At 37.3% G+C, this 15,886-nt stretch overlaps 1 protein-coding gene across 1 annotated transcript in view; it reads right to left on the bottom strand.

Moving 5' to 3' along the window:
- The window catches only part of LOC133554901 (metabotropic glutamate receptor 7-like), a 297,424-nt gene that overhangs the window by 104,352 nt on the left and 177,186 nt on the right, over nucleotides 1-15,886 (bottom strand). Inside the window, exon 5 of the mRNA XM_061904168.1 lies at nucleotides 5,364-5,501. Within this exon, the coding sequence (XP_061760152.1) occupies nucleotides 5,364-5,501 (138 nt within the window). The remainder of the gene's footprint in view (nucleotides 1-5,363; nucleotides 5,502-15,886) is intronic.

Genomic DNA, 15,886 nt, shown 5'->3' with positions numbered 1-15,886 from the left:
TCAAGGGTCCAAAATTCAAAGCACGTTTCCGATCGCATGCCAAACAGGATAAAGTTCACCCCCTTTTCACAGGCATGCAGGTATTCTATAACACATACAGGCATCCATCCATTCATCCATTTTCTACCGCTTATTCCCTTTGGGGTTGCGGGAATCGCTGGTGCCTATCTCAGCTACAATCGGGCGGAAGGCGGCGTACACCCTGGAAAAGTCTCCACCTCATCGCAGGGCCAACACAGATAAACAGACAACATTCACACTCATTCATACACTAAGGCCAGTTTAGTGTTGCCAATCAACCTATCCCCAGGTTAAAGTTAAAGTTAACGTACCAATGATCGTCACACATACGAGATGTGGCAAAAATTATTCTCTGCATTTGATCACCCGTGTGTCTTTGGAAATGGTAGGAAGCCGGAGTACCCAGAGGGAACCCAGGCAGTCACGGGGAGAACATGCAAACTCCACACAGAAAGATCCCGAGCCCGGGATTGAACCCAGGACTACTCAGGACCTTCGTATTGTGAGGCACTAACCCCTCTGTCACCGTGCTGCCCCTCATACAATTAGACAAAACATATACACCACTAAACTGATGAAAATGGGCCAATCATCTGTTGTTGTTCTTTATGGCCCGGAAACAATACGCATGACAGCCCAGTGAATATGTTTTTATGTGGACATACATTTTTTTTTACATTCCATGCGTAGATGCACATTTTGTTAACACCGGTGTAGGGTCAATGTATATTTTCATCATGCGCGGTCTGTTGTTCCTGCTTGAAGAGTTCTAGTATTTTCCGACAGTCTGAAAGTTCATAAATGTGTTCTGACTGGTGATCGGACGAGTGCAAGGAAGAACAGGAACAGGGAGGGTAGAGGCAAGCCGCTGTGTGTGTGCTGGTTTTTAGAAAGACAGTTATAGATGTTGATTTGGCATGGTCTTTAGTTTTAAGAAAGTAATTGTTGAACACCTCCTTGTAACCTTTTCAAAAGCTGGGCAAATGCTACAATATTTTATATACAAAAGAACCCCCCATCAGATCTGGGAATTTGTAACTTCATTCGGGATGTCGTCGGACATGGGCAATTTCCGGGAGTATTTGGCATAATTCACAGCATGGTTTAGTGTACTTCCAATCATCACTTTTGACTGTAATGTATCTTTAATGTGTTATTTTGTACAAACAGTGTTTAATAGTTAAAGTGGTGTTGCTTTTAGTCTTGTAGAGTTAAATTATTGCTACTCTTGGTGGTCTGATCTGGCAGCCTTAAACATAATGTTTAGTGCAGGGCTGTTCCAACTGTTTGACGGGGGGGCCCATTGTGCTTAAAGTTTATATATATATATATATATATATATATACATATATATATATATATATATTCACAGTGGGGCAAAAAAGTAATTAGTCAGCCAACGATTGTGCAAGTTCTCCCACTTAAAATGATGACGGAGGTCTGTAATTTTCATCATAGGTACACTTCAAATGTGAGAGACAGAATGTGAAAAAAAATCCAGGAATTCCCATTGTAGGAATTTTAAAGAATTTATTCGTAAATTATGGTGGAAAATAAGTATTTGGCCAACCATTCAAAGCTCTCACTGATGGAAGGAGGTTTTGGCTCTAAATCTCAAGATACATGGCCCCATTCATTCTTTCCTTAACACGGATCAATCGTCCTGTCCCCTTAGCAGAAAAACAGTCCCAAAGCATGATGTTTCCACCCCCATGCTTCACAGTAGGTATGGTGTTCTTGGGATGCAACTCAGTATTCTTCTTCTTCCAACACGACGAGTTGAGTTTATACCAAAATTGATACATGGATTATACAGCAGAGGATTGGGAGAATGTCATGTGGTCAGATGAAATCAAAATATAACTTTTTGGTATGAACTCAACTCGTCGTGTTTGGAGGAAGAAGAATACTGAGTTGCAGCCCAAGAACACCATGACTACTGTAATGCATGGGGGTGGAAACATCATGCTTTGGGGCTGTTTTTCTTCTAGGGGACAGGACGATTGATCCGTGTTAAGGAAAGAATGAATGGGGGCATGTATCGTGAGATTTTGAGCCAAAACCTCATTTCATCAGTGAGCGCTCATCATGTTATATATATATATATATATATATATATATATATATATATATATATTTTTTTTTTATATATATATATATATGCATATATATATATATATATATATATATATATATATATATATATATATATATATATATATATGCTCCATCCAATTTCTACCGCTTATCCCTAGCAAACTATTTATGAGTACATATTATATTATAATAACATAATATACATATAATGAATCATTATTATAACTGGATATTAAGAGTATGTGAAAGTTCAACCCTTACCTTGTTTACTTCCTTGAAGACTTGCAAAATGTTTTTTTTTAATCAATCAGCAATATCAAGCAGCTAAAATGTGTCTAACATGGACAACTGTGGGGAGAGTGTTGATTTATACCACAGTGGCCTGCAATGTCAATTGTTAAAGGGGAACTGCCCTTTTAAAGAATTTGTGTGTTGCTCACAATCCTTTTTAGGGACAACTACACACATGTCGGGGTTTTTTTGCAATCTATCTCATAAATAAACGGAAATAAAAATCTGCTTACAATGGAGTCAATGAGATATCCTTAATTCTGCCCATGGAGCCCTCTAAATCAGTGGTTCCCAAACTTTTTTCACAAAGTACCACCTCAGTGAATGTAAAACTGCATCAATATACATAAATAAAGATGCATCAATAATAAATATTTAATTGAATTATAGCTCCTGAAACATAATCGTAATGGAATTGGGATGTGCTCAAAGATTACCACCACTAATAATGACCAACATTACAATACAGTAGCGTAGTAGGCCTAAGTATTCATTAAATAAACAAGGCACAAGTTTTATTGAACAAGGATATTTATTTTTTTGGGCCACATTACACACAGTTTAAACAGTTACACTGTGTTTGAATATAGGAAAACAAAACACCAGGTATAGGTGATTCTTTGGCGAAATTCAAGATGGCGGCCACCAACCACTCGTGGTACACGTACCACAGTTAGAGAATCGCTGCTTTGAATATCCATTCAAAAACCGCCAACAATACGCCATTTACATTTTGTGGCCTAAATATTAACCAAGTATTACTGATATTGTTATTAGAAGCGCTAAAACAGAAAAATATATGTTCAGGGGCGCCGGGATCAAATAGAGCCAACTAGCTTGTACTGCTATATTGTAATCATCAGCTGGGGAGCTGCTTTCTTGCCTCGGAGCTTGTGAACGTTTATTCTAAGTCATAAATAATATCTCTTACCTTTATAGTCGAAAGAGGAGGACATAATCGACAAGTTGGTCAACTTTGGCATCCAATTTAGACCCAAAAATGGCGAGACACACGAAAAGACAATTGGTTTCGCCGCAGAAAATGTACAGTAAGTGATGATTTACTGTGTTTGTTGGCTGTCATGGAATCTGTAGTGAGTAGTATTCAGTGATGTTGAAGGAAAAAGCAAACATGGTATGCTGAAATTGATCAAAATACATAAATATTACATGTTATTATGAATATGTGTGTTAATAACTATATGAGTATATATATATATATATATATATATATATATATATATATATATATATATATGTATAGTATACTTAAAGTGTGTATATAAATCCTTAATGGAGGTCTTTGGATGTTTTTGTTAAGGGTTTTATCGGCAGAATAGAGTGACTCGTGTTGGCACCATTGTAAGCAGACTTTTGATTGCATTGATTGAATAGTTAGAATGCAAAAAAAAAAGATACACATATGTCTGCTTGTCTTACATAAAGATTGTGAAAGATAGGCAAAATTCCAAAAAAGTGCAGTTCCCCTTTAACCAAAGGTAAAGTGTAAAAAGGTAAACATGGGTGTTGCAGAGGCTTGATAGCTCTCCATATTTGTAGAAGCCCGCCATGCTGGCTGACAAAAATGTTGACTATCATATGATCCTGCAATCATATAATGTACATATTATCAAATGTTTGACACCAGTACTGTAGACTGCGCGAAAATAACCATGTTCTTTGTGTTATATATTTCAGTGATTGGGAATTCATTTTCTAGCTTTATCATAGCATTAACATTGCTAAAACAACAACCCTATCACAAAACTGTAGGTTTCTATGCACAGTCACGCGCACATCAAATGAAAAATGAATATGTATGTCAGGCAACATAAAAGAGGACCTAATGTGATGTTCACTCGCCTGTCTTTTTTAACGTCACATGACTAGAGAAGACACACTGAAGAATGACACCTTAAACAAATCAACTCCAGAAATCCAACTGAAACATTGATATAAATCCGACAGACATTAATTATTCAAGGCACCAAATGACGGTAATGTAGATAAACAGTCTGCTGCTGTCACAAGGGAATGGAAAGAAAATAGGTTTAAGAGTTGTAGAATATTAGTCACTGCGGCACACAGCGTAACTAAAGCACCACGAGGACACGTGATGCATTATTATTATTTCAAGTAATAACTCGGTGTCAACCCGCTGGGAACAAACACTTGCTGTTGGACATTTTTTTGCAATGAGAAAGACTGAACAGAATATCAATGGTTTATCTGCAGCTACATACTCCATCCATCCATCCATTTTCTACCGTTTATGCCCTTTGGTGTTGCGGGGGGCGCTGGTGCCTATCTCAGCTACAATCGGGCGGAAGGCGGAGTACACCCTGGACAAGTCGCCACCTCATCACAGGGCCAACACAGATAGACAGACAACATTCACACACAAGGTACAATTTAGTGTTGCCAATCAACCTATCCCCAGGTGCATGTCTTTGGAAGTGGGAGGAAGCCGGAGTACCCGGAGGGAACCCACGCATTCACGGGGAGAACATGCAAACTCCACACAGAAAGATCCCGAGCCCGGGATTGAACCCAGGACTACTCAGGACCAGCTACGTACTCATGCTAAGTAAAACAATATATAATAACACAGAAAGTAAATTATTTTGTGTCTTTTTTAGATGGTGTTTAGGATATAGGTCCCTATTATCCCGTTTGTGCTTAAGGGTTTTTCTTTGTGCTTAAAGTTACTATGCACATTTCTCCTATTTGTACTCTCCCATCCAGCCTCTGGACACACCCTGTACAAAAGGGGCACAACTGTTTAAGTCTAGAATTACTAACGAGGCGGACTTTGCCATGAAACCTTTTTTATGTGTCAAAATCATGGGACATGGAGTTTTTTTAACAGTTCACACAATTGTGCAGATTTCCTCACTTTAGCACATTGGAGAATAAGGCTCATAGTGCTGTAGTAAACACCAAAAAAAGGGTACCTGTGCATTTACGAGTGGTGTCTTCTTTCTTGGATGTACTGAGAAGCCTGCAGTTAAAATTCTCCTCCCAGAATTCAGCAAACCAAACGTTCCTTCGATTGTTCTCTAGCGTGAGTGCGGTGAAGTATTCATCAAACCCTGAGAAGAGAGAATACAAGAGCAGGCCTCAGTTCCGGGCCAATTATGATCCATTTGTAACCTGCAGGAAATAAAGTGCAGCCCTGATGGTGTGGTCCTGGCTACCGGTTTTTGAAAGCTAACCAGCAAGTGCCACCTCATCAAACTTTGACCACGGTCTTTTCCTTTCAAGCGCCATGAAACTCTAACCACTTTCTTCTTGGAAATTGCACTAATTAAAAAAAAACAGGCTGCATAATAAATAGGGCAGGAAGTGTTAATGGTGCCACAGCCTGTTGCCTGCGGCTGTAAAGTCCTGTTGGTTCTGAGCCCCTTCCTTCACTACATAAAAGCCGGCTGAGATGGATCGAAAGCATGGCGTATTAAAGTAAGGCCAATTTTAAACAGGGCTTTCGGTGGAGAATTTGCAAGAAGGGAAACTTGCTGCGACAAAAGAAAAAGAAAATTTCAAGTTTGTTGCTTTTATTTTTTAGCATAATTTTGGTCAGAATACTGTGCTGACAGAATCCCCAATTGAAGTTTTTTTTCCACTTGCATCAAAGAACATATTTTTCTCTTATTTTACATTCTCTCTGTCTGCGTCCACTCATTATTTGCTGTGTATTATCTGAGTCGTGGGTGGAAACGACTAATCAGACCAGCATGACTCAGCTGCATTTCTTTTCGAAACACCACCAAAGGTGCCTAGTAGATTCCTGATAATCTTTTGGCACCCCACAGTGTACATCTGTCCAAGCCAGATTTCTCCTAATTAAAAAAAGTTTGAGCGAAAAGTCACTCAGTTGTATTTACAGTGCCCGTTAGGGTTCAAATACAATATATTGCCTAAAGTATTTGGCCACCCATCGGAATGATCAGAATTATGGTGTGGGGTTGTTTTTCAGGAGCTGGGCTTGGCCCCTTAGTTTCAGTGAAAGGAACTTTGAATCCTCCAGAACAGGGGCGCCGAAAAGGGGGGGTAAAGGAGACAGATTCTAGGGGCCCATGATGGAGGGGGGCCCAGAGAGGCCCCTAATGATGATTAAATTATATGAAATTATGTGTTGGGGGCCTTGTAAAGACTTTTCATGGGGCCCAAAACCCCTAGGGGCGCCCCTGCTCCAGGATACCAAAACATTTGGGACAATTCCATGCTCCCAACCTTGTGGGAACAGTTTGGAGTGGGCCCCTTCCTCTTCCAACATGACAAGGTCCATAAAGACATGGATGACAGAGTCTGGTGTGGATGAACTTGACTGGCCTACACAGAGTCCTGACCTGAACCCGATAGAACACCTTTGGGATGAATTAGAACGGACTGGAACAGACTGAGAGTCAGGCCTTCTCGACCAACCAGTATGTCCTCTCACCAATGCGCTTTTGGAAGAATGGTAAAAAATTCCTATAAAGACACTCCGCAACCTTGTGGAGAGCCTTCGCAGAAGGACTAAGTTGTAATAGCTGGCAAAAGTGGACCGACATCATACTAAACCCTATGGGTTAGGAATGGGATGGCACTTCAAGTTCATATGTGAATCAAGGCAGGTGGCCAAATAAGTTGGGCAATATAGTGTACATCAAGGCACCGGCTGAGAGTTTTTCAGTAGCAGGTGTGTAAATGTTCTGTCGAATACAGAAAACACAGTTCTCTTTTTTGTTTTTTCAAAAGTGGTTTTCAGTGAAACAACACCACAGGCAATAGGAAGTGTAATCACTGGGTTACACGTGAGGTCACGTCTGGTTGATGTCATTTCAGACTCAAGCACTTGGGGGACAAACTAAACTTACATATTATGGCAGTGGTTCTCAAATGGGGGTACGTGTACCCCTGGGGGTATTTGAAGGTATGCCAAGGGGTACGTGAGATTTTTTACAATTATTCTAAAAATAGCAACAATTCAAAAATCCTTTATAAATATATTTATTGAATAATACTTCAACAAAATATGAACGTAAGTTCATAAACTGTGAAAAGAAATGCAACAATGCAATATTCAGTGTTGACAGCTAGAATTTTTGTGGACATGTTCCATAAATATTGATGTTAAAGATGTCTTTTTTTGTGAAGAAATGTTTAGAAATATGTTCATGAATCCAGATGGAGCTCCAAAGAGGGCACTTTAAGTTGATGATTACTGCTAGGTGTAGAAATATTTATTTATAATTGAATGACTTGTTTATTTTTCAACACGTTTTTAGTTACTATTATATCTTTTTTTCCAAATAGTTAAAGAAAGACCACTACAAATTAACAATATTTTGCACTGTTATACAACTTAATAAATCAGGAAATGATGACATATTGCTGCATTTTACTTCTGTATCTCTTTTTTTCAACCAAAAATGCTTTGCTCTGATTAGGGGCAGAGGTGGGTAAAGTAGCCACAAATTGTACTCAAGTAAGAGTACTGTTACTTTAGAGATTTATTACTCAAGTAAAAGTAAGGAGTAGTCACCCAAATATTTACTTGAGTAAAAGTAAAAAGTATGTTGTGAAAAAACTACTCAAGTACTGAGTAACTGATGAGTAACCTGTCCGTTTAATGATGACGGCGACAAGTAATGCACAAAAACATAAAAATAGCAATGAACAAATTCAGAGCCAGGAATATCTCTTTAACAACTAAAACAATAATATATATTAAATAATATATATTTGGTTTTACACTGTATTGAAAACAAATTTGAAAATTATTTTTACCTTTGCAACCTCATGATACTCTTGGCTAAGTTTTATATTCATAGATGTAAGTTTCTCAATAGCCAATCTGTTCTTTGTGCCTTTAAAAAAAAATTAGAACTCTACATTAAAACACTCTACCAAAAAGCTGTGAAAACGATGATGCTGTGTTCCAAATTTAAGTTATTTACTGAGATTGAGTGAGCCTATGGCTTTGCACTTTGTTTATTTTATATATAAATTTTTTTGCATTCTATTTTTGTTACATTGAATTTACAACCCCGTGGTGCTGTTTTGTACAGTTTTTATACTGTTTTGTACTGTTTTTTTTACTTACTTTGATTATTATATTCAACTGTAAATTGTAAATGTTGAATTTTTTAAATAAAGGTTTATAAAAAATAAATAAAAGTGTGCAGTTCATCATGTGACTGCCTGGCTCTGTTTGATTGGTGAAACGGAGTCAAACGTCACCAGTGACTGCATTTGATTGGTAAAACAGAGTCAAACGTCACCAGTGACTGCATTTGATTGGTGAAACGCAGGCATGTGATGGATCCTGCTTTGAAGGTTTGTCTGACAAACCAAAACAAAGCGTGCATAATAGATCGGTAAAAATCCGTAGCGAGCCGAATGTAGATATATGGAGCGGAGTAAAAGTAGCGTTTCTTCTCTATAAATATACTCAAGTAAAAGTAAAAGTATGTTGCATTAAAACTGCTCTTAGAAGTACAATTTATCCCAAAAGTTACTCAAGTAGATGTAACGGAGTAAATGTAGCGTGTTCCTACCCACCTCTGATTAGGGAGTACTTGAATTAAAAAAATGTTCACAGGGGGGTACATCACTGAAAAAAGGTTTAGAACCACTGTATTATGGGCCTGGAGTACTTTAAGGTTTGCATGTATTAAAACATGTGCAAACTTAAAAATGTGCACGCAGAGCTGATCTACTAAGCATGTGCCCAAAGAATTGTGAAAAATAAGGAGCGCAACCCTTTTAGCTTCTCTGTGTTCATAATATGCAGACAATATGCTGATCATCTGAACTAGGGCTGGGGGATATGGCTGAAAACTGAATCGCGATAACATTTTTTTTATATCGGTCAAAGTCGATAATTATTGATAAGTTTTTTGAACTGTGAAAGATATGGACCGGGAGAAAAATATATTCATTTTAATTTTTAATGTAACCTTCCTCTGATTCTAATCCCCTCCGCTATTAAGGCAGAAAAGAAAAGAAATGTCAACACAATCATGGAAAACATTCAAAAAAATCAATGCAAACACAATTCTAAAATCACTACAAATACTATTAATAACCACTTTAAGGTGAAAAAATAAGGAATATTTAAGAAATACTTGATAAAGTTTGACCATGTATAGAGAAACATTTTTTGCAGGTTTACTGCCAGGAAGTTACATGGTTTGTGTAACATTTAAGTTAGTCTGTTATTCTTATTTAAGTACATAAATGAATTTATGTTATGCAATAATTATTCTTTAAATATTATTGGACACATTATTATTTTAAAGTCGCATATTTGTTGTCCTTTATTTTTTTATTCATACAGTCCTGCACTTTAGTTCCTATCTGTTGTTTCTGTACATCCGAATAGGGAACGGATGAAGGTTGAAAAGAAGAGATGAGTGGGGTGAAAGACTATGGTCCGTTTGAAAAAAAATCCCAAAACTGCCATCCAGTCAAGGTGACTTTTCCTGTTCAATCCACAATTTATTTGTTTTTTGCAGGACTCATTTCAGTTATCTTCTCATTCAACAGAATCAACAGTGAGACAGCAAGATGGCTGCTAGCGGGGTGCATAAAATAGTCAGGAGTGTCATGAATACAAAGGATTATGGGTATTTGTTGTGTTGCGTTTATGTTGTGTTACTGTGAGGATGTTCTCCCGAAATGTGTTTGTCGTTCTTAATTGGTGTGGTTTCACAGCGTGGCGCATATTACTAAGAGTGTTAAAATTGTTTATATCACAACCATTAGTGTACTTTGTGTCACCCAGTATGCCTTGCAGTCGTGTGCGTGTTGCTGGGGAAGCCACACACAACATGGTACTGGACTGACAAGCAGATTGTACATGTTGTAGTAGGCGACAAAGCCAATGGCTTCATAGCACCCCCAAATACTTATTATCTGGGTGACTACTGGCAGTCATTCAGGAGAATAATAGTGTCTCTTATTATCTTCTTCGCTTTATGACACGGGTCTTAAATGGCACTTTGAATGGCAAAGGATACCGATCACATAACCATGCATATCAAATATTTCCGGAAGTTTCAACCGCCACCCGCCCGAATCTAATTAAAATCTATTTTTTCGTCATGTCAACCGCCCGACCCGCGGTTTATATGCGGAGTCCGCGGATGAGACCGCAAACCGCGCATCTCTACTGTTTAGCGTGTACCTCCCATTGCTCACTAAACACTTCCAGCTTTGCCTGGTTACCAGACCGCGAGTACTTTTATTCATGCAACCCACCGTGCTTCAATCTTTCCGGTTTCTTCTGACATAACAAAACGTATACAGTATAATGTACGTCTAACAATTTTTTTATTGATAGAGTGTCTATTGCAATATAATTTATCGGCCCAGCCCTAATCAAAACACCCAAAATACTCGGAGGCGAAAATGCACATTTATTGTTTTACACGCACACTGTGATGTATCAAGACTAAAACTGTTTTGGGGGAGCTGTTTTTCATCTTTATTTAGCAAATGTGCATGTAAACTGGCAGTCGCCTAGAAATAGCTGTGAGAAAGGAGGCAATCACATTGCAGCTTTGTCCTATGTATGCTTGTCAACATATATGGACGGTCAAAAATAAAAATTATTTATAATATATAATCATATAATATAATTATCATTATAATACAAAATTACACATAGTGTTTATCAAGCACTATTATTTTATAATTGGATAGCTGCTGGTGTGATTAAAACTAATGCAATTGATGCACTTTATTTAATGGTGTTCCTTTTTACATATGTATAGATTTATTTATCTTTTTGTAATACACATTTACTTGCGTATGGAAATTCTAGCACACTTTCACAGTTAATGCCTGATTCTCCCACGGCACATCTTCAGCACCATAAACAAGTGGGTTCGTTTGTAGATCGTAGGACTGCCTCTAAAATGCCCAGAAAGTGGTACATAATATACAGGTACATGTCTGCTACATGTTTCAAAACATAGCAAATCACCATAGGTATACAGGAGGAGCATGAAGTTAATGTGCAGTAAATGAATGTCTCCATGGTGAAAGTCACCTAATACATGCAAAATCCTTATTTTAAATAGGGCGATCTGCAACAGTTATGAGATGTACGTGCAATCTTAGTTTATAATCCTGCAACACGCCCACTAATAGTATGCACAATTTTGTAGTTTGCACACACTCTTCAGGCCCAATATGTTATACACATATTGCTTGACAACACAGAATCTAACACTGATAAACAACCATCCATCAAATGTGTTGCTGACCAATGCACGAATAAATTGAACATTATCTTGCATGATTTAATGCCAAATTTGTGAACACAGCCAAAAATGTAAAGACATTTTGTGCCGCCATACTTTTGTATTTATACTATATTCCCTGTTAGTGTTGCAGGACGTGTTGTTGACCAAACAGCTTTAAAAGTCCACTGATGTTGAATATTTTTATTCTTGTGGAAAGTATTCCTTCTTATCGATAAGGTACACATTTTTGGGAATTTTGCCTATTGTTCACAATCCTTATGAAAGACATGAAGACGGATGTATATATATTTTTTAATGCATTCTAAATAATAAATAAATGCTCTCAAACTTCCGCTTACAATGGATCCTTTGGTAGCCACTGTATTCTGCCTATAAAGCCCTTAAAAAAACCTCCAAACACCTTGTTTAAGGTTTCACTTACTACATTACATATAGACCTACATCATGGAACAGGTACATTTATTATAACTTTTCATATTTACGTATTTTGGTCATTTTAACCATATGCGATGCATTAATTTAAAAAACGCATCATAACATTTGCTTTTTTTCCCAACTACATCACTGATTATTACTCACTGCAGACTTCATGAAAGCCAACAAACATAATAATACATCACTTACTGTACAAGGTCTGCTGATATTAGAAGGATATTCATACATTCCTATTTAGATGAAGAATAACTCATAATCCTCGTAAAGAAAAGGGTACTGGAAAGCCTTTTTGTGTCGTTCTCGCCATTTCTAGGTCTAAATTGGCTGTTGAAGTGAATACCTCAGAATACCTCCTCATCCTTCTACTATTCAGGTGAGAGGCATGAGATATGAGCCAAAATAAAAATTGACGAGCAAGGAAACAAGGAAGCAGCTGATCATTCGATCATGTCAACATTGGCACACAAGCTCGTGATCACGGCACCGCTATAAATAGTTTGTCTGCGTTAGCGCTCAAAAAAACAATATTACTAAGACGTGGTTAATATTCAAGTCACGCAATGTGAATGGAGTATCGTTGGAAACGTGAGCTGGGTTTAGACCAGTGGTTCTTAACCTGGGTTCGATCGAACCCTAGGGTTCGGTGAGTCGGCCTCAGGGGTTCGGCGGAGATCAAAACACACTCGACTCATTGTGTAAATATAAACTTCTCCCTATCGGCGTATTATGGATACGGCAACAGCAGAAGTAACACTGATTTGCTGGTGTGTAATTTGTTGTGAGGATATGCACTGTCTTAGTTTTGTTGTTTAAACAAGGTGATGTTCATGCACGGTTGATTTTGTGCACCAGTAAAAAAACATGGTAACACTTTAGTATGGGGAAAATATTCACCATTAATTAGTTGCAGAGGTGGGACCAAGTCATTGTTTTGCAAGTCACAAGTAAGTCTCAAGTCTTTGACCTCAAGTCTCGAGTCAAGTCCCGAGTCAATACAGGCAAGTCCAAGTCAAGTCCAAAGTCAATACTGGAAAGTCTCAAGTCAAGTCCCAAGTCCTGCATTTTGGGTTTTGAGTCATTTCAAGTCTTTTTAACCACAGACTAATATATGTACACAGATTGTGTATGCTTTTAAAACGCTGTATGTATTTATTATTTAAAAAAAACAGTAATGACATTGCACTTCATAATAGCACTATTAACCAGTTATTCTAAACATTTAACTCATTCCTTTACAGTATAAACACATTTGAAAAAACAAGTGCAACTGTACTTACTTACACAAAAGTGTTAACATTGTATTTCCATGGAATTGTAACTAGTTCCACAGCAGTTTATATCATGTTGTTACCTTATCTCATTGATCTCATCTCATACTGTTTGTGTTTATGTGTGCGTACACATGAAAAACAACAAATACATGAACATAACAATGAACAGTGCTGTACTTGTTAGATGTCAGGGCTCTATGGAATATGTACACATATTATTGATATAGTATACCTTTTAACTGACCTTCATTTGACTATGTTTGTGTTTTTGTAGGTGGCTAAAATATGCGGTGCTGTTGACCGCCGTCTAACGTTACGTAACTGTGTGTGATACATTCAGTAACGTAAAGTTATGTCTAGGTACCTCATGCAACCCTGCTTAAAAAAAATATCACTTGACAAAAAGTATGAATAAGGTAGCAAACTGCAGTGGACGCAACAGATTGCCGTGTTTGCAATGACGATATAACCATAGACATCTTATAAGTAGACGCAGAATTGGCTGCTGTGACGCAAGCAATTTGGCTGCCATCTTGAAGTGGTGATGAGAAGCCGGCAAGCGGCCTAAATCGACAGTTGACAGGTAGAAAACAAAGATGCTGGGCTGGTATTCAGCGTTTTCCTGCTCAATTGAGCGGACTGTTGAAAATAGGAATTGGAGGATTACTTTTCACAAGTAAGATTTAACATTAACATACTATTGGTTGTATTTTGTGAAAAGAATATTACCACAGAGTTAAGCAGGAGCAAAGAACTACAATATTTTTATGTGAAAATCACAAAGAAATATTCTGGGGGAGGATGACCCCCCTACAGGTATTTGGTGTACAAACTTTCAGGCCAACCTAAAACAAAATTCACCAGCCGCCATTGATTATGATGCATTCTCATTTTATTGTAACCACAGCTAAGTCTTCAAGTAACAATATTCAAATACTAACTTTGTTGAGTAAAACTGAATTTTGTTTTATTCTGAATCCAGTGAAACAGATTAGTGATTTTAGCGGAAATAAAGACTTTCAGGTGTTGATCAATCACTGTAAACATGATCATTTAAAGGAAGAATGTAATAGAAAATATCAATACAAAGTGTCAAGACAGAATAAACTCTCTGCTGTTGCAGCAACAGAGATAAAGTCTATATCAGTGGTTCTCAGCCTTTTTTCAGTGATGTACCCCCTGTGAACATGTTTTTAATTCAAGTACCCCCTAATCAGAGCAAAGCATTGTTGGTTGAAAAAAGAGATAAAGAAGCAAAATACAGCATTATGTCATCAGTTTCTGATTTATTAAACTGTATAACAGTGCAAAATATTGCACAATTGTAGTGGTCTTTCTTGAACTATTCGAAAAAAAAAAATGTAAATATAACTAAAAACTTGTTGAAAAATAAACAAGTGATTCAATTATAAATAAAGATGTCTACACATAGAAGTAATCATCAACTTAAAGTGCCCTCTTTGGGGATTGTAATAGACATCCATCTGGATTCATCAACTTCATTCTAAACATTTCTTCACAAAAAATAAATCTTTAGCATCAATATTAATGGAACATGTCCACAAAAAATCTAGCTGTCAACACTGAATATTGCATTGTTGCATTTCTTTTCACAGTTTATGAATTTACATTCATATTTTGTTGGAGTATTTTTCAATAAACATATTCATAAAGGATTTTGAATTGTTGCTATTTTTAGAATATTTAAAAAAATATCATGTACCCCTTGGGATACCTTCAAGTACCCCCATTTGAGGACCTCTGTAAAATATATAGATATCTAATGTATTCATACATTGTTTATGTAGGATATACGCATGTATATACAACTTAATCATATTGTTTCTTCAACTTCAAAATAGCTGACTGTTTTTTTCCCTTCTCTGGGATTATATTCCCAGTTTTGATCTCAGACGTCTGGTCACTTATAGCATATAGGAATATTCTATTTCTGTTAAGCAAAGTATGAACACGCCAAGACATGTGTCCTTTATCATAGTTACACGAATGACAAAAAAGCGCGTGAATATAAGTGGTATTCAGTGAGGTAATATGAATTAAATGCACTGACAGTTCATTGCTCCTGCGGAATGAATTGCACTGAGTGGAGCGGATCACCACTCCAAGATGGCGGCCCCGCATCTCGTTTGCGGCAATAGGCAGTAGCGCTCGATGCTGCGTACCCTTATAAGATGTCTATGGTTCTAACGTTAGCAGTGAGTTTACAGCCTCACTGATTTAACTACACAGCAAATAAAAGTTACGTTACTCAGCCAATAAACGTTAGCTTACATTCAAAACGTACCCTTCTTTGTGCAACTTCAAATGTCGAACGAAGTTCTAAATTGATGCGTCTCCGTCTGTAATCTTCCAACCGCATGTTTTGGATACGGCAATTCCTGTTTTGTTGACCAAGTCGTAGTTTTAATACCCGAACAAAACACTTTACTTTATGGCATAATTTTCTTCACTTATTCTTCTGTTGTTTGAAAGCTCTTCTCCGTTGGTTTTCCT

Source organism: Nerophis ophidion, linkage group LG06 (genome assembly GCF_033978795.1).
Source record: "Nerophis ophidion isolate RoL-2023_Sa linkage group LG06, RoL_Noph_v1.0, whole genome shotgun sequence".
NCBI classification, from domain to species: Eukaryota; Metazoa; Chordata; class Actinopteri; order Syngnathiformes; family Syngnathidae; genus Nerophis; species Nerophis ophidion.
The sequence above is the reverse complement of the archived record's forward strand: the minus strand, read 5'-3'. Positions and strand labels throughout refer to the sequence as shown.